This window comes from Oreochromis aureus, linkage group 3 (genome assembly GCF_013358895.1).
Source record: "Oreochromis aureus strain Israel breed Guangdong linkage group 3, ZZ_aureus, whole genome shotgun sequence".
Classification (NCBI taxonomy): domain Eukaryota; kingdom Metazoa; phylum Chordata; class Actinopteri; order Cichliformes; family Cichlidae; genus Oreochromis; species Oreochromis aureus.
Window position 1 is genome coordinate 17,716,327 of NC_052944.1, and position 13,183 is coordinate 17,729,509.

Genomic DNA, 13,183 nt, shown 5'->3' on the forward strand with positions numbered 1-13,183 from the left:
CTGAACCAATACTTCTGATCTATGCAGCACTAATTAATCAAACACTAAAAGGAAAAATCATACACACATTTTTTTTTCTGCTTACCTTACTCGCTCAGAAGTCTCCACTGCAGGTAGATCCACAGTCACCATACCGTCTGAGTTGGTCTTGTCGACCAAATGGGGTTTGGTGCGGAGGACGTCCGGGGCCGTCATGGTGGACACGCGGTGCTGAAGACCTCCTGCGCTGTTGCCGCGATTGGTCAAGAGGAAAGAGTACTGGGTTTCAGGCTGAAGACCCGTGATTAGCTTCTGGGTTAACTTCCCATCGACCTCCACACTCTGCCCGTTATCGTAGAGGATCTGTAAAAGGACGATTCACTTGAAGTTTCATGTAGAACACCACATGATTTCTAATGTAGTGTACATTGCAAGTATTCACAAGGCCTTTTGTTGCGTGTATATGAAAATGCCATACTGAGCTAGGCAATGCTCACAGTGAAAGGTTGAGCAGGGTTGTAGGTGTCTGGAATTTCCCATGTCAGCAGCACCGACGACTTCATGGCAGCTTTCACGTGAAAATTTTTTGCAAACACTGCTAAAAGAAAGGGGGAGCACGTGATTTAGACACAAAACATCCTCTCACTCTCTTTTTTTAAAAACAAATCTACCGACAGAGGTCCCACATCGTTGCTTACCTGATGCCTTCTTTAAAACCAGGCTGAAAGCAGCAGTACTACTCTGAACTCAACACTATCCTCTTACCTTCTGACCCACACCAGCTCTTAAAATTAATGACTGACCTTTGCTTAACTGACAAGACAAAGAGACGTACATACTTACTCCACGTGAATTTCTTAAATGACTGTTAGATTAAAGAGACTAATGATAGGGCAGTATGTCAGAACCATAGTCTTCGGGTTGAGTCCGTACTTTGACAACTTCTGCCTTTTGAGGTTTTTAGGGGAGTGATTGGAAAGGGCAGAGCAGGGAAAGGTCGGCTTGTTATTGTTATTTTTTTTTTTAAAGGGAAAGGCCTAAAAACAATTCAGGGACTGGTCCTACCTTGATCCACAGGCTGTGTCCTGAATTGGACACTTGGGCTATAGGGACCAGCGCCCTTGCTGGTGAAGGCACACATTTTAATATCATAAGTAGTATCGGCCCTAAGGCCATCCAGGATGACTGTCGACTCCGGGGCAGTGATGAAGAGTTCTGAGGGACTGCGCGGGCTGTTGATGTCCTTGTACTGCAGAGCGTACTTCACTATTTGCCCGTTTCGTTCTGCCAGCAGCACAGGTTGCCAGCTAACCTGAATGGTGGAGGTGGTGGCGCCCTCCGCTTTAATGTTCTGAGGGTAGCCGCTTGGAACGTCCTCATTTGTGGTCACTTCTTTGACCGTTTCTTCACCAAAGCCCACCTTGTTGCGCGCCGATAGGCGAAAAGTGTAAGAGGCTCCCTTGTGGATCTCTTTGGTTGTGTAGTGGTTCTCTCTCTCTGCGAACTCAATAACAGTCAGCGGATCCACATCTTTACGGCCAAAGCGCAGACGATAGCCTTGCAGGGGCCCGTGAGTTATTGCTGGGGGATTCCACTGGAGGAGAGCTGTGCCCATGTTGGTTGTACTGACCTTAAGCCAAGGTTTTTCAGGAACTAATAGCAGCAATGGAGAAAGGGACAAGTTAGAAATATTTATAGCACACAGGCATTCAGTGTTAGTCAATCTACAATCAGCTTGTTTTTGTCTTTAGCGTGGCATGACGCCGTACAAGAGCCGTTTCCTGTTTTTTTGTTTTGTCTGTTTACGTTACTACAGTAAAAGTGCCTTCAGCTTTGCCATGTCATACCAGTGGGTAAGAGTTACTGTTTCTTAATGAGACAGTAATTAGCTGTATTTGTGCTCACTGACAAGTGTAAATAATGCTTAGGATATTACATAATAGTTTGACTGTTATTAGATGCAATACTATAGCATTGCAAAGTGGAAATGTGTCAGCAGTGATGGTTCTGTTACCTGCACCAGTGGTGGTGATCAGCTTGGGCTTGCTGCGTGCACCGTCGCCCTTTGTCGTGAAGGCTGCGACAGTAACAGAATACGTGGTCTCAGCCTGCAGCTCTGTGATGATCATTTCCTGTGAAGACGCAAGAGTTGAGTTGCAGGATGCTCATTTGTTATCATGCAGATACGAGCAAACAGAAGTGGGATGTGATATGAAAATAACCTTCACGAACACATTCCTTTAGCATATGTGAGGCAGCACGCTAAACAGCTGGCCAAAGATGCAGATCGAGAATCCCAGCCGTAGCCAAGCAACAACACAATCAGGAACAACCTTTCTTTCCAATATTTCCAGTGTTTGTTATCTTGACTTCACTGTCAAATAAACAGCTCTTTGCAAATCGTCTCTCCCTCCTCGCTTACAGGAAGAGACCCTACTGAGTGCAGCAGCAGTTCGCTGGGGGTGGGACCCGTCCATTCACCCAGCGAAATTTACCCCTTTGGTGATGGTGGCAACTTTTCCGTCTGTAGCCGGTGAATTGTGCTTGATCAACAGCTTCTTTTAAACCTAGTTGAGTTTTTATCAGACGTTTAACCATTTCCAAACATACTACACGTGACTATTTATCCATTTGCACATGACTAAACCAAAATAATTCAAAGCGCCGACACAGTTCTACATCTTCAAGTTAAAAAGTCACCAAAAATAAACTAAAACGTCGCCCCCAACCAATCGTGCCAGATGGCTGCCCCTCCCTGAGCCTGGTTCTCCCAGAGGTTTCTTCCTGTTAAAAGGGAGTTTTTCTTTCCCACTGCTGCCAAGTGCTTTCTCAGAGGGGTTGTTTGATTGTTGGGGTTTTCTCTGTATTGTAGGGTCTTTGCCTTACAACATAAAGGGCTTGGAGGCCATGTTAAACAAAAATTTTAAATATAAAAATGTTTAAAAATAAACATTTTGACCTGGTTTTGACATGCTGCATCACGTATACTTCAACTCTAGGCATGTGTGACTTGACAGGGACCAGAGTGAAAAGCTTTACTTAATAAATAACTACAAAAGTTCAAATTTTATTTCATGTTATATTTTGTTCATCAGCACTTGCAGTTTGGTAAGTTTCAAATGAGCTTCCTTTCTGCAGTTTTTGAAGATGAAATAACACTCATGTACCACATGCATTCATGCAGAGGTTGACAGCAGGAGAAAACATTTGTATTTCGTGAAGTTGAGCTACTCACATGATCAGTTGTATCATCATATTCCCACTGATTTTGATATCAGAACATGGAGAGAAAAAGAGACAACAAATAAGGTATAGACACTAATCACTGGAAATAAAATGCACACACACACATAGTGTTTGTCTGCAACCACTAAATAAATTAAATACAATTTTTTCATGGAAAATATTTACAGCAAAAGCAGAAATGATCATCCATATGCAGATAAATATGCAGCAATCTTGTGTATCCAACTGAATTCTCATTAGTGGCAAAACAAGTTACAACTAAGCTGAATAAATAATCAGGCTTACATAATAATAGTTTGTAATTTCACTCCAAATAAAAGACTGATTTAGCCTGATGTAAAAGGTGTGAGTGAGAAAAACATTACTATGTGTCTCAGATGATGTGGCTGGCTGAGGGTGGGGTGGGGGTGTTGTACCTGGGCATCATCAATCAGGATGTCCTTGATGGCTGGCTGTCCTGTGGGCTCCCCATTAACCATCCTGACATAGTGCACCTGGTACCCTCGGATCTGACCGTGCTGCTTGGTGGGCATCGGTGAACGCCAGATCACTTTAATTGATGAGGAGTTGACAGCCTCCACCTCAACTTTACGAGGTGGCCCGCTAGGAACTGGAGGAACACCATGGGATAGAAGAAAAAAGGTGAAAATTATAGAGAACCCCTTCACCCCCTTTTTTTTCTCTCTCTTTTTTTGACTCTTGCCCAAAGCCGTAGCGCAAAATGCTGCAGTGACTAAAAAAATAAAAAATAAAAATCACAAAAGTGCAGCAAACTGCAACAAGCACTGCATGACATCAATATTTCAACAATGGTAAGGAGGGGGGTAAAAACCAACCGCAAAAACAGGTCTGACAACTGACCTAATCTCGAAACATTAAAAATGGGTAGAGTGGATTTTAAAAACATGGAATAAAAATGCCTTTTTGCCAAAATAGAAAAGTGGAGCCAAAGGAGGCTTCAAGAGTTTCGACTGCTTGAAGCACGGCAAGAATTTTGGCTATGGAGCAAGGAAAAAAAAAATGGGTTAAAAATGACTGTATCACATGACGGGAGACAAAAAAATCTTTTTAAAAAATGGCCTTCAAAAAAAAAAAAAAAAATCTTCCACCTTTTGTTTTTCCCACTGTCCACAATTTGTCAAGTTCTCAAAAAGAAAAGAAAAAAGTGAAAAAAATGATGACATTCGGTAAAAGTTTAAAAAATGACAGTTGGGACTGGAAGTTTGGAGGCCTTCTGCTGAAAATGCCATACCATGTGTTGAAATTGAGCAGCGTAAGGGGTGGGGGATAAAAAAAAAAGCCAAAAATATGGTGCTTTATGCAAAGTGAGTTTCTTTTTTTTTTAAAAAGCATTGTCCAAAAATAGGGTTAAAAGTACTGAGTGTCGACAGTCATATTAGAAGCAGGCAGAGAGGGTAGAAGAGAAGAGGGGGGTTTGTAGATATAGGCAAGGCTGTTAGTATTTGACAGGGTAGGTTAAGAAGGGTAGACTGGAATTGCAGCTGGAGCTTTGTTTTAGCGAACACATACCATCCTCCTCTGTGCGGATGACCTGCGGCAGGCTCTCCGGTCCTGCTCCAACATCTGTATGAGCAGTGACAGTCACACGGTACTCTGTCCATTTTTCCAAGTTTTCCAAAAGGTACTGGGTGCTTTCCGGAGGGATGTTGATGATTTGACGAGTAGTCGTGTCCTCCCCTTCGGTCGCAGCGTACTGGATGGCGTATTGCGTTATGATCCCGTTTTGTAATTCTACAGGTGGTGGCCGCCAACTTACCAGGATGTTGGTGGAGCTGGGGCTATAGCACTTGACTTCCTGAGGTGGGCCCGAGGGTTCTGGTTGTCGGGTTGGATTTGGAGCAGGTTTTTGTTTTTTTTTTTGGTTTGGTTTTGTTGGGTTTTGGTGAGGCCATTCATTGGGTTGGATTTGGTTTTTTGGGATTTTGTGTTTTTGAAAGGAGTTTTTTGTTTTGATCAGGGTGATGATGGTAGAATTGACCAAAACCAAGGGAAAAAAAGAAGAGGGAAATAAAATGATAAAAAAAATGAGGCAAAAGCACAAGGACACGTGGGTAAATCAAAAACATTTTAAATCAGTGAAACGTGGAATACACAAATAAAGGCAAAATGAAAGGTAACGACAAACACAAAAGTGTACCAACTCATGATGAATGGATGGTGTTGACTGGGAAAATAACATGGACAGCTTTACCATATGTAACCTACCTTTGTCATGAATCAAAAAAAAATGTGTAAAAACAAAGAAGACAAAAATCACATATCCTAATATTCTTAGATCCCGTAAATATGAAAGAAAAAAAAGCTACACCTACTTCAGATGACATTTAAGTTAAACCATTTTAAAACAGACTAAGAAAAATTTGGCAAGCAGTTACCATCAATCCAAAAACATAAAGGTTGATGCTGTAACTATTTTTAAAAATAGAAAAAAAAATATTGTGTTTGTCACCAACCTTTCCGAAGCCTGTTGGTTTGTGGTAAAAGCCTGATTGTACAACAGAGAACTTCCCAAGGAGACATGACTGATTTATTAGATTCTGATAACATTGGCATGCACTGTTTTTTCTAAGTTAACTACATCATTTACTACATCATCTGAGCCGAGTTAGAACTTCTGATCTTTTATACCTACCTGATCCCTGCCCTTGTCTTTCAAAGCCCTCAGATTTAGGTCAGATACACAGAAGTTTCCTCTTCTTTTTAAAAACATTCATTTATTTTTCTATGAGAAATCTAAGACTGGTAATTCTCTGCATTTCCAATTTTAGTTTTTACCCCCTCCCCCAATTTTAACCAGCTGCATAAATCTGAGGTCTTTCGGGTGAACATGTCCCTAACTACAAAGGCAGTACTCGCTTTGAGCTTTCTATGATATTGAAAATCATGAACGCTCTTCATTCAAATCTGAATTGAGTATTAAGGTGAGAGTTCTTGAAGAAAATGGGAAAAAAAAGTTGCTTTGGTTCTCTCCATTGTAGCCACATAGAAAGCTCAGACAGACCCCAAAACATTTCTATTCTCTTATTTTTGGGCTGACATGCAATTTCAGGAGACAAGGCTTCCTAAAGGCCAGCTATGCCCTTTCATTTAGGAGAAAAAACAGGAGACACAGATGTGGGCATTCACACAAATAATTCAAGGCTTTATCATTCATTTACGTCTGTTTTTGCACAACAAAGGTGGAGAGCCCGGAGTTTTTTTATAACCTCGTCTCCTGACTTTACAGGAAAGCCCCGGGTACACTGCCCATGCAACCTTTTCAAAGGGGGGGATACAGCATGGTCAGGTAGATTTTGTAACACTGATTTTCCATTTTAAGTGTTTACAGCTTTGCTATTTTCAAATGCATCAAACATTTAAAGGGGGAAAAAATCTTATTTGGTTTATCTGTGCTCAGAAGGACCTTTCTGACATTTTTGTCACATCTTCGATTTTTTTTTTTTGCGGCCCACATAAAACTTTGAATGCATTTGAAAATGTGTTCCTTCCCAGATAGTTTCAACCCTGTCAGATAAGGAAGAAGACCTACGTGTCTGTGGAGTTTCTGCAGAGATTTCATTGGTGTAAGCTCCAACTCCGTGTTTACTTCGGGCAGCCAGCCGAAAAGTGTAAGTAGTGAAGGGCTTCAAGTCCTTCAGTAGGTACGTTGTTGTCGGCTCAAAGCTGACTCGTTTCTGGGAGGAAAGGGTGGCACTGTCACTTTGTGTATAAGATTCGTTAAACTACAGCAGAACAGAAGAAAAATCAAATAATTGGCTTTACTAAGACAGCTTTAATTTGAGATATTGTCTCACCAAAGTCAGAGGTTTTACCAATAACAATTATAATAGTTCAACTTTTGACATAAACAATATCTTAGAAATAATGCTTCATGATTTAGCTCAAGTTAAACAATAGAACATTGCATATACATACATTTACTTGGTAAGAACAGATCAACTATGCAGACTAATAATAAGAAAGTTAGGCACATTAAACACAATAATCCCAAAAATGATTAGAGCCTTATTAATGTGTTAAGGAGAATTATGAACTCTTAAGTCTTAAGAGTTGACAAAATTCGCTTAATATTAGAAAGTAATTACCTCCTCTTTGTCATCTCTCTTTCTGTATAAAAGCTCATATCCTGTCACTTGATTTTCTTGTCCGGTTTGCGTCGGAGCGTTCCACGACAGCAAAATGCTTGTTTCTGATTTGGCTTCTCCTTTGAAGTCAGTTGGTTGTGAGGGAACTGGAATTAGAATGAAGAGACAAATTCATTACTCGTCACGTCCTGCACAATCCACTCTCATCCGAGTCACACGTGCACACACATGCCACTTGGCGGTTGAGTTATTGCGATAGTCTTCACGGGACTTTTTCGTGAGAAATAAACAACGAGGCATTCTCACTTAAGATCACTGGCTAAAAATGTTTGTCACACTCAAAATTTTCATTGCAGGATTAAGAATAATGATACTTTTTTGCAGCTTTTTTTCCAGTTTAGTATTTTCATTCATTGTCACGTTGGTTTTTTTTTCTTAATGAAAAATAAAGTAAAAACAAACCCACCTCCGGTCTTAGCAATGATTTGAAGATCTGGAGAAAGAGGCCCATCACCCACTGAAGTGTAGGCTAAAATTTTGATATAGTAGGTCTTATTTGGGATGAGGCCCTGGATGGTGACAAAGTTAGACTCCCGGACGATCTGCTTCTCCCAGTGGTTGGGGTGCTGGCTGGGATCCATGGTGTAGTAGACTCGGTAGCCCATGATCTGTCCGTTGGCCTCCTCTGGTTCATCCCACTGGATGACCGCTGTGGTGGCGCTCATCATGTGACCTCGGACATGCCTCGGTGCGGTACTGGGTGCCTGCTCAGCAGTTTTGGCCTCAATGCTCTCGCTGGGTGGCCCTCGGCCGATGTTGTTCACCGCCACCACCCGAAACTCATAGTCGGAGTAGGGGCTGAGGCCCCCGACGCTGTACCTAGTGGTGGCTACGCCATCAATCTCTTTGTACAACTCATCCGAGTACTTTGACTTGTGCTGGATGATGTAGTAGGAAATTGGTTCAGGGTTGCCAGAGTCCCAAGCCAATGTTATGCTTGTGGCTGTGCGCTCTTCCACTACAGGAATACCAGGAGCCTTGGGCAACGCTGTGATGATAATTATGGCATGAATATTAATAAAAATGCAAAATACACAAAAGTCACATATTGGTAGAGGAATTTATTTTATATGCCGTAGAGACTTTATTTTAATTTGTTGATGGTTGACTTTTATTGATAACTTTCATTTACCAGACCGCTGCACACGATACTGATGAGCCACAGTGTATGTGGAGTCATAAGAGACTGTGTTGTGCGTATTCGATTAGGTGGGTGGGTAGTCTTAATATTACCTCAGTTTTCTAGTTTATAGTTGTGTAAAAAAAAAAGAAAAAAAGAAAAAAGCGACATATCATCTAATGAGTGAGATTTAAGGCTTGTACACTCCACGTTCAGCATTTCGGAGCGTTGTTGTCGTTAATCTTGGGTTTCCCAGTGTTTATCACTTTAATAATTAAACAGGTAAATTTATTACTTTAATTCCCTACACCGTGGCACATGGCAAAAAGATATCAGGGCAATAGATTGTCTTTATACACCATCTGAAGTATGCTTCTGGGGGAGCTCCTGCCAGAGGGTTATATTGTGACTAATATCTCTGTGTTATGTCTTGGAAAAACAAAGCTGAATGTCTGTGTACGTGGCTCTGTCCCCGGTGTGCTCGTAAACATGGCGGCACCAATCGGGGGTATCTTTCTGACACACTGCAGTGTAGATATGATTACGCACAGATAAGTACCATGTCTACACCAAAGTATACTCACTATGTTTCACCCTCTAACATGCCCCCTCCTTTCTTACAAATTGCTCGCAGAAATGGTGCGCTTTTGGCTCTGTAGCTCTCCAGCTGAGAGATAAGCACTTCACTATATTCTCAGCCTGGCATCTAATGCACCGAGGCTGGTGCCAGGGCTTGTCTAAAGCTTTAAGGAATCCTCTACAGATGACTTATCGTGGCAGTGTGAGGTAAATAAGTTCCTTTAAAGCACTGCCAGTAGTCGCTGCTCGGATAGATTACTAATAAATATTAGCTGCAAACTGGAGACATACTGTATTTTGAAGTAAATACACACTCTAAGAAAAGCTCTTGAACTGAACTATTAATACCTTTGCCTCTAGCATTGGCATTTCTATGAAAATTAGAGTCTTTATTTACAGTATTAGCAGAAGAATTAAAGCCACATGTACCTTTCACTGTTATCTGTGCCACAGCCTCTATCACCCCGAGGGTTGACATGGCTACACACGTGTAATTGGCCGATTGCCGTACGTCCGTAAGCTCCAAGACGTTACGTCCAATGGGCATATCGTCTTCCGGCGTAAGATCCTCAGCACCCATCATCCACTTGACATATGGCATGGGGGAGCCCACAGCTACACATGTGATATTGACACTGCCGCCTGGCATGATCTCATTGTCTGTAGGTGGAATGGAGAATCGTGGTGGCACCCGTCGCACTAAAAAAAGACCAAAAAATAGCATGAAAACCAGGCGGAATCTGGGGAAACCTTTACAGAAACACGGCATTCACCCAAAAAGAAGAAAAAAATCATTTAATGAGAATATTAACAGACTCTTAAATGTTTAATAGTGTGAAATTCTCTAAGATTTCTCCATTTATGAATGTTCACTAAAGGTTAACTCATGCGATCCGAGACTTCGATTACGAGGCGAATGGATTAACAACAACACAAGCACCATGCACAAAAAACTGCATCACCATCAGTACGGATGTACAGAACTGCACAAAGTGCTGGAGAGTCAACAGCACTCCACAGTTGTATGCAAACAAACAACTTTCAGGCTGCAAACTTCCAGCTGATGTGAGATAATGTGCCGCATCACATTCTCACATCACATGGACATGTAGGTCGTACACTTAAAGGCTTCACACGCAAAAAACAGGAAAAGTGGAGCTGTTCTATACACCTCAGATAAATGTGAAATTTATTAAGAGGAGTAGTTATACTGCCGCTCAAAGCATGAATAATCTCACAACATTACAGTCAGTGGTTCTACAATTCAATCCATGCCTGGGAACGAATCAAAATCATAAACATCATTTATGATGCTAATTCAGACTATTTTCAGTATGACTGTACGCCTCTCAGTACATTTTGACAGAAAGGGCTAAGAAACGTCATTCACTTTGACAGCTCTGAAATGATGTGCCATGTTAGGGATTTATAGGACAGGATTCAATCCTAAAAGGAGGGTAACACACTTAAAGACGGATGCTTCTGCAGGGTCCGAACAATGCATTGGTGCAGCAAACTTATCGGTCAATATCAGCTACTGGCTCTTATATCGGTATCAGCATATATAATGGCCAATAAATGCACATTTATAAATGATGTTGCATAATTTGTCCACTAGAGGGACGTCTGCAAACAATCAGCGGATTAAAGAGTTCTTGTAAAAAATAAAAGTTTATTAAATAAAAGCTATAAGCAAGGAGTGATAAATAACTAGGCATAAGCAAATGTTACAGAAATCTGTCTGAAAGAAAAGTATCAGCCGATATACTCAAGGTTTAAATCATCGAATATCGGCATAGTATCGGATTGGGATCTGGGCGGGAATATCACCTTTGAAATGCTCAATGTAATGTTACTTCCAATTCCAATACTAGTTTTGCAGCACATAAATAATGCACTATAATGTGCTATTCCTGCAAAAATGTGATACATTTCACTCTTACGGTGACTCTTTTTTAAAATATTGTTAGATTAAATTACTCTTAATTGTGCAGGTTTGCTCCAATAAAAATCTTTAAAAAGGCTACAATTTCTTAAAAAGATGAATGTCAGTGTGTGACGCTGGTAACACAGGAATGGCATCGAGGCCTTCTGGAGGAGAGCAAGAATCAATCATGCATACAAGAACAATGTTGGCTTTGGGAGGCAACCACATGAGGGAGTCTAGGGAAAGGGGGCTGCGGGGGGCAAAAGAAGCAGTAACAGGGTCAGAGGGAAGACATTGTGTCACTCGGTGTAAATGGAGAGGTTAGTCTGACACTGTTACACTGCTCTAACTGCGGCTAGCACAAGCTAAGGGAGAACAGGGAGACACAAAAGACGATAACATCATCTTAGCACTCAGGTTTATCCAGGGGACGCAGGCACAAAGGAAATGAGGCTGGTACTACCAGGTGCTGTTGTACAACTTCTAGCGAGGATTCAAATAAAACGTAAAGTCAGTGTTACTGCTCGTGGCATTCAAAATGGATTACTCAATAAATTATTTAGCGAACCTTGAAGAAATAAATGAAGGAATAAATCACTTCTAAAGATTGGAATATTTGTAGTTACACTTATGCTGAGTCTAAGCGAGTTACTTGTGCTATATTTGACTAGAACTTAGACGTGCTCTCGCAGCTGCCTGCTACTAATTCACAGAGCCCATTCTGTTGAACAGGCGGCAGCTCTCCAGAGAGGAAATCTAGGGGAACTGCTTGCATTATTAAATACAACGTTTCTCTCGCTCAATATTTAATTAATATCCAATTGGATCACGCTCCCCACAGACATAATATTATCCTGCTCATTTGAATATCATTACATTTGTCAAGTCTTGTGGATAACGCTCTAAATACATCATTCTTTCATGACTTCCTGCGCAGAAACATCCTCATCTGAGGAAGTGGATCGTCTCTAAGGGCAGGATTGTTTTTACAGCTTGATGCCTGCCTTTAGTTCCAATTACAACAAAAGGTGGATTTCGCTTAAACATGCTCTTATCTGTGACAGACTTCCGTTAGAGGAAAATTTTTGTGTAGACTAAGGCTTAAACTCTTGCATGCAGAGAAACATTTGACATCCATGTGAATGGAGGTGGCTTTAGTTCTAAGCACCGATAAATGAAAGACAGTGATCTTCCTAATGCTGTTTTCTTTCTTGCTTTTAACCGCCTTACCCTATTCCCCTGCTGTGCTGTTAGTCATCAGAGAAACCAAGCAGGAACACTGACAGGGTAAGAGCTGGGGGAAAGGGGTGGCTAGTCCAAACATTAACAGGTGACCATGCAAATAGACCGTCAGACAGATGCAAATATCATTCCTAAAACCCCACCTCAAGATGCAAAACATGCACCACCTATTGGACAGTCAAGCAAGGACCAGAGGCATTCTCAATGGGAACATGGACACTGAACGTACAGCAGAGAAAAATAATATTCATAGAAGCACAAAAAAAAAAAAGTCTACAGTAATACATCAGTTTTTTTATTTTGAATGTCTCTAAAATGTCGCTAAAAAGAAAAAAAAAACACTTGTTTCTGTTGTGTTCAAAAAGTAAAAAACACACCAACCTTCTCGCAGCTCTGAGGGATGTGGGGAATTTGATGCAGAACAAAATAAAAATAAGGAAAGGAGAAAAACAAGGGAAACACAGAGAGTAAAAAGGCCATGTTTTAGGTGTTCAAATGCTACTTGAACAATTAGAAGGACCTTCTGTTTCGAGGGCGCAGGAAGCCGCTTGCACCCAAGAGCACCCACGTTACAAAGCAAAGCCTTAACCTGTCTCATTTCAATCCTTCTAAATAAGAAGAAAAAAACATATCGTCTGCTCAAGTCATGTGGTTAGCTTCAAATATAGTAAATATTAATTAAAGTTGATTGCATAGCTTATAAAAAATACTTTGAAACTATAATTAATGAAAGCTAACCATAGGACTAAAGAGCACTGAAATATTTGGAAGAAAATATAATAAACTCAATAAATAAATATATATATATAAATATATATATATATATATATATATATATATATATATATATATATATATATATATATATATATATATGTATGTATAGGCTCTAAACATGGAAAGTTTCTGGATTACTGGAGCAAA

At 40.7% G+C, this 13,183-nt stretch overlaps 1 protein-coding gene across 7 annotated transcripts in view; it reads right to left on the bottom strand.

Moving 5' to 3' along the window:
* LOC116333162 (receptor-type tyrosine-protein phosphatase delta) overlaps positions 1 to 13,183 on the bottom strand; it is a 397,398-nt gene that overhangs the window by 34,685 nt on the left and 349,530 nt on the right. For 3 of the 7 annotated variants that reach the window (XM_039609499.1, XM_039609500.1, XM_039609504.1), the window contains 12 exons: positions 12,641 to 12,652; positions 9,520 to 9,789; positions 7,798 to 8,379; positions 7,332 to 7,477; positions 6,776 to 6,920; positions 4,756 to 5,061; positions 3,642 to 3,835; positions 3,215 to 3,241; positions 1,994 to 2,111; positions 1,045 to 1,632; positions 477 to 577; positions 86 to 342 (listed from right to left, as the gene is read on the bottom strand). In XM_039609499.1, the coding sequence (XP_039465433.1) occupies positions 86 to 342; positions 477 to 577; positions 1,045 to 1,632; positions 1,994 to 2,111; positions 3,215 to 3,241; positions 3,642 to 3,835; positions 4,756 to 5,061; positions 6,776 to 6,920; positions 7,332 to 7,477; positions 7,798 to 8,379; positions 9,520 to 9,789; positions 12,641 to 12,652 (2,746 nt within the window). The remainder of the gene's footprint in view (positions 1 to 85; positions 343 to 476; positions 578 to 1,044; positions 1,633 to 1,993; positions 2,112 to 3,214; positions 3,242 to 3,641; positions 3,836 to 4,755; positions 5,062 to 6,775; positions 6,921 to 7,331; positions 7,478 to 7,797; positions 8,380 to 9,519; positions 9,790 to 12,640; positions 12,653 to 13,183) is intronic. The other 4 variants (XM_039609501.1, XM_039609502.1, XM_039609503.1 and 1 more) reach the window with 4 other exon arrangements.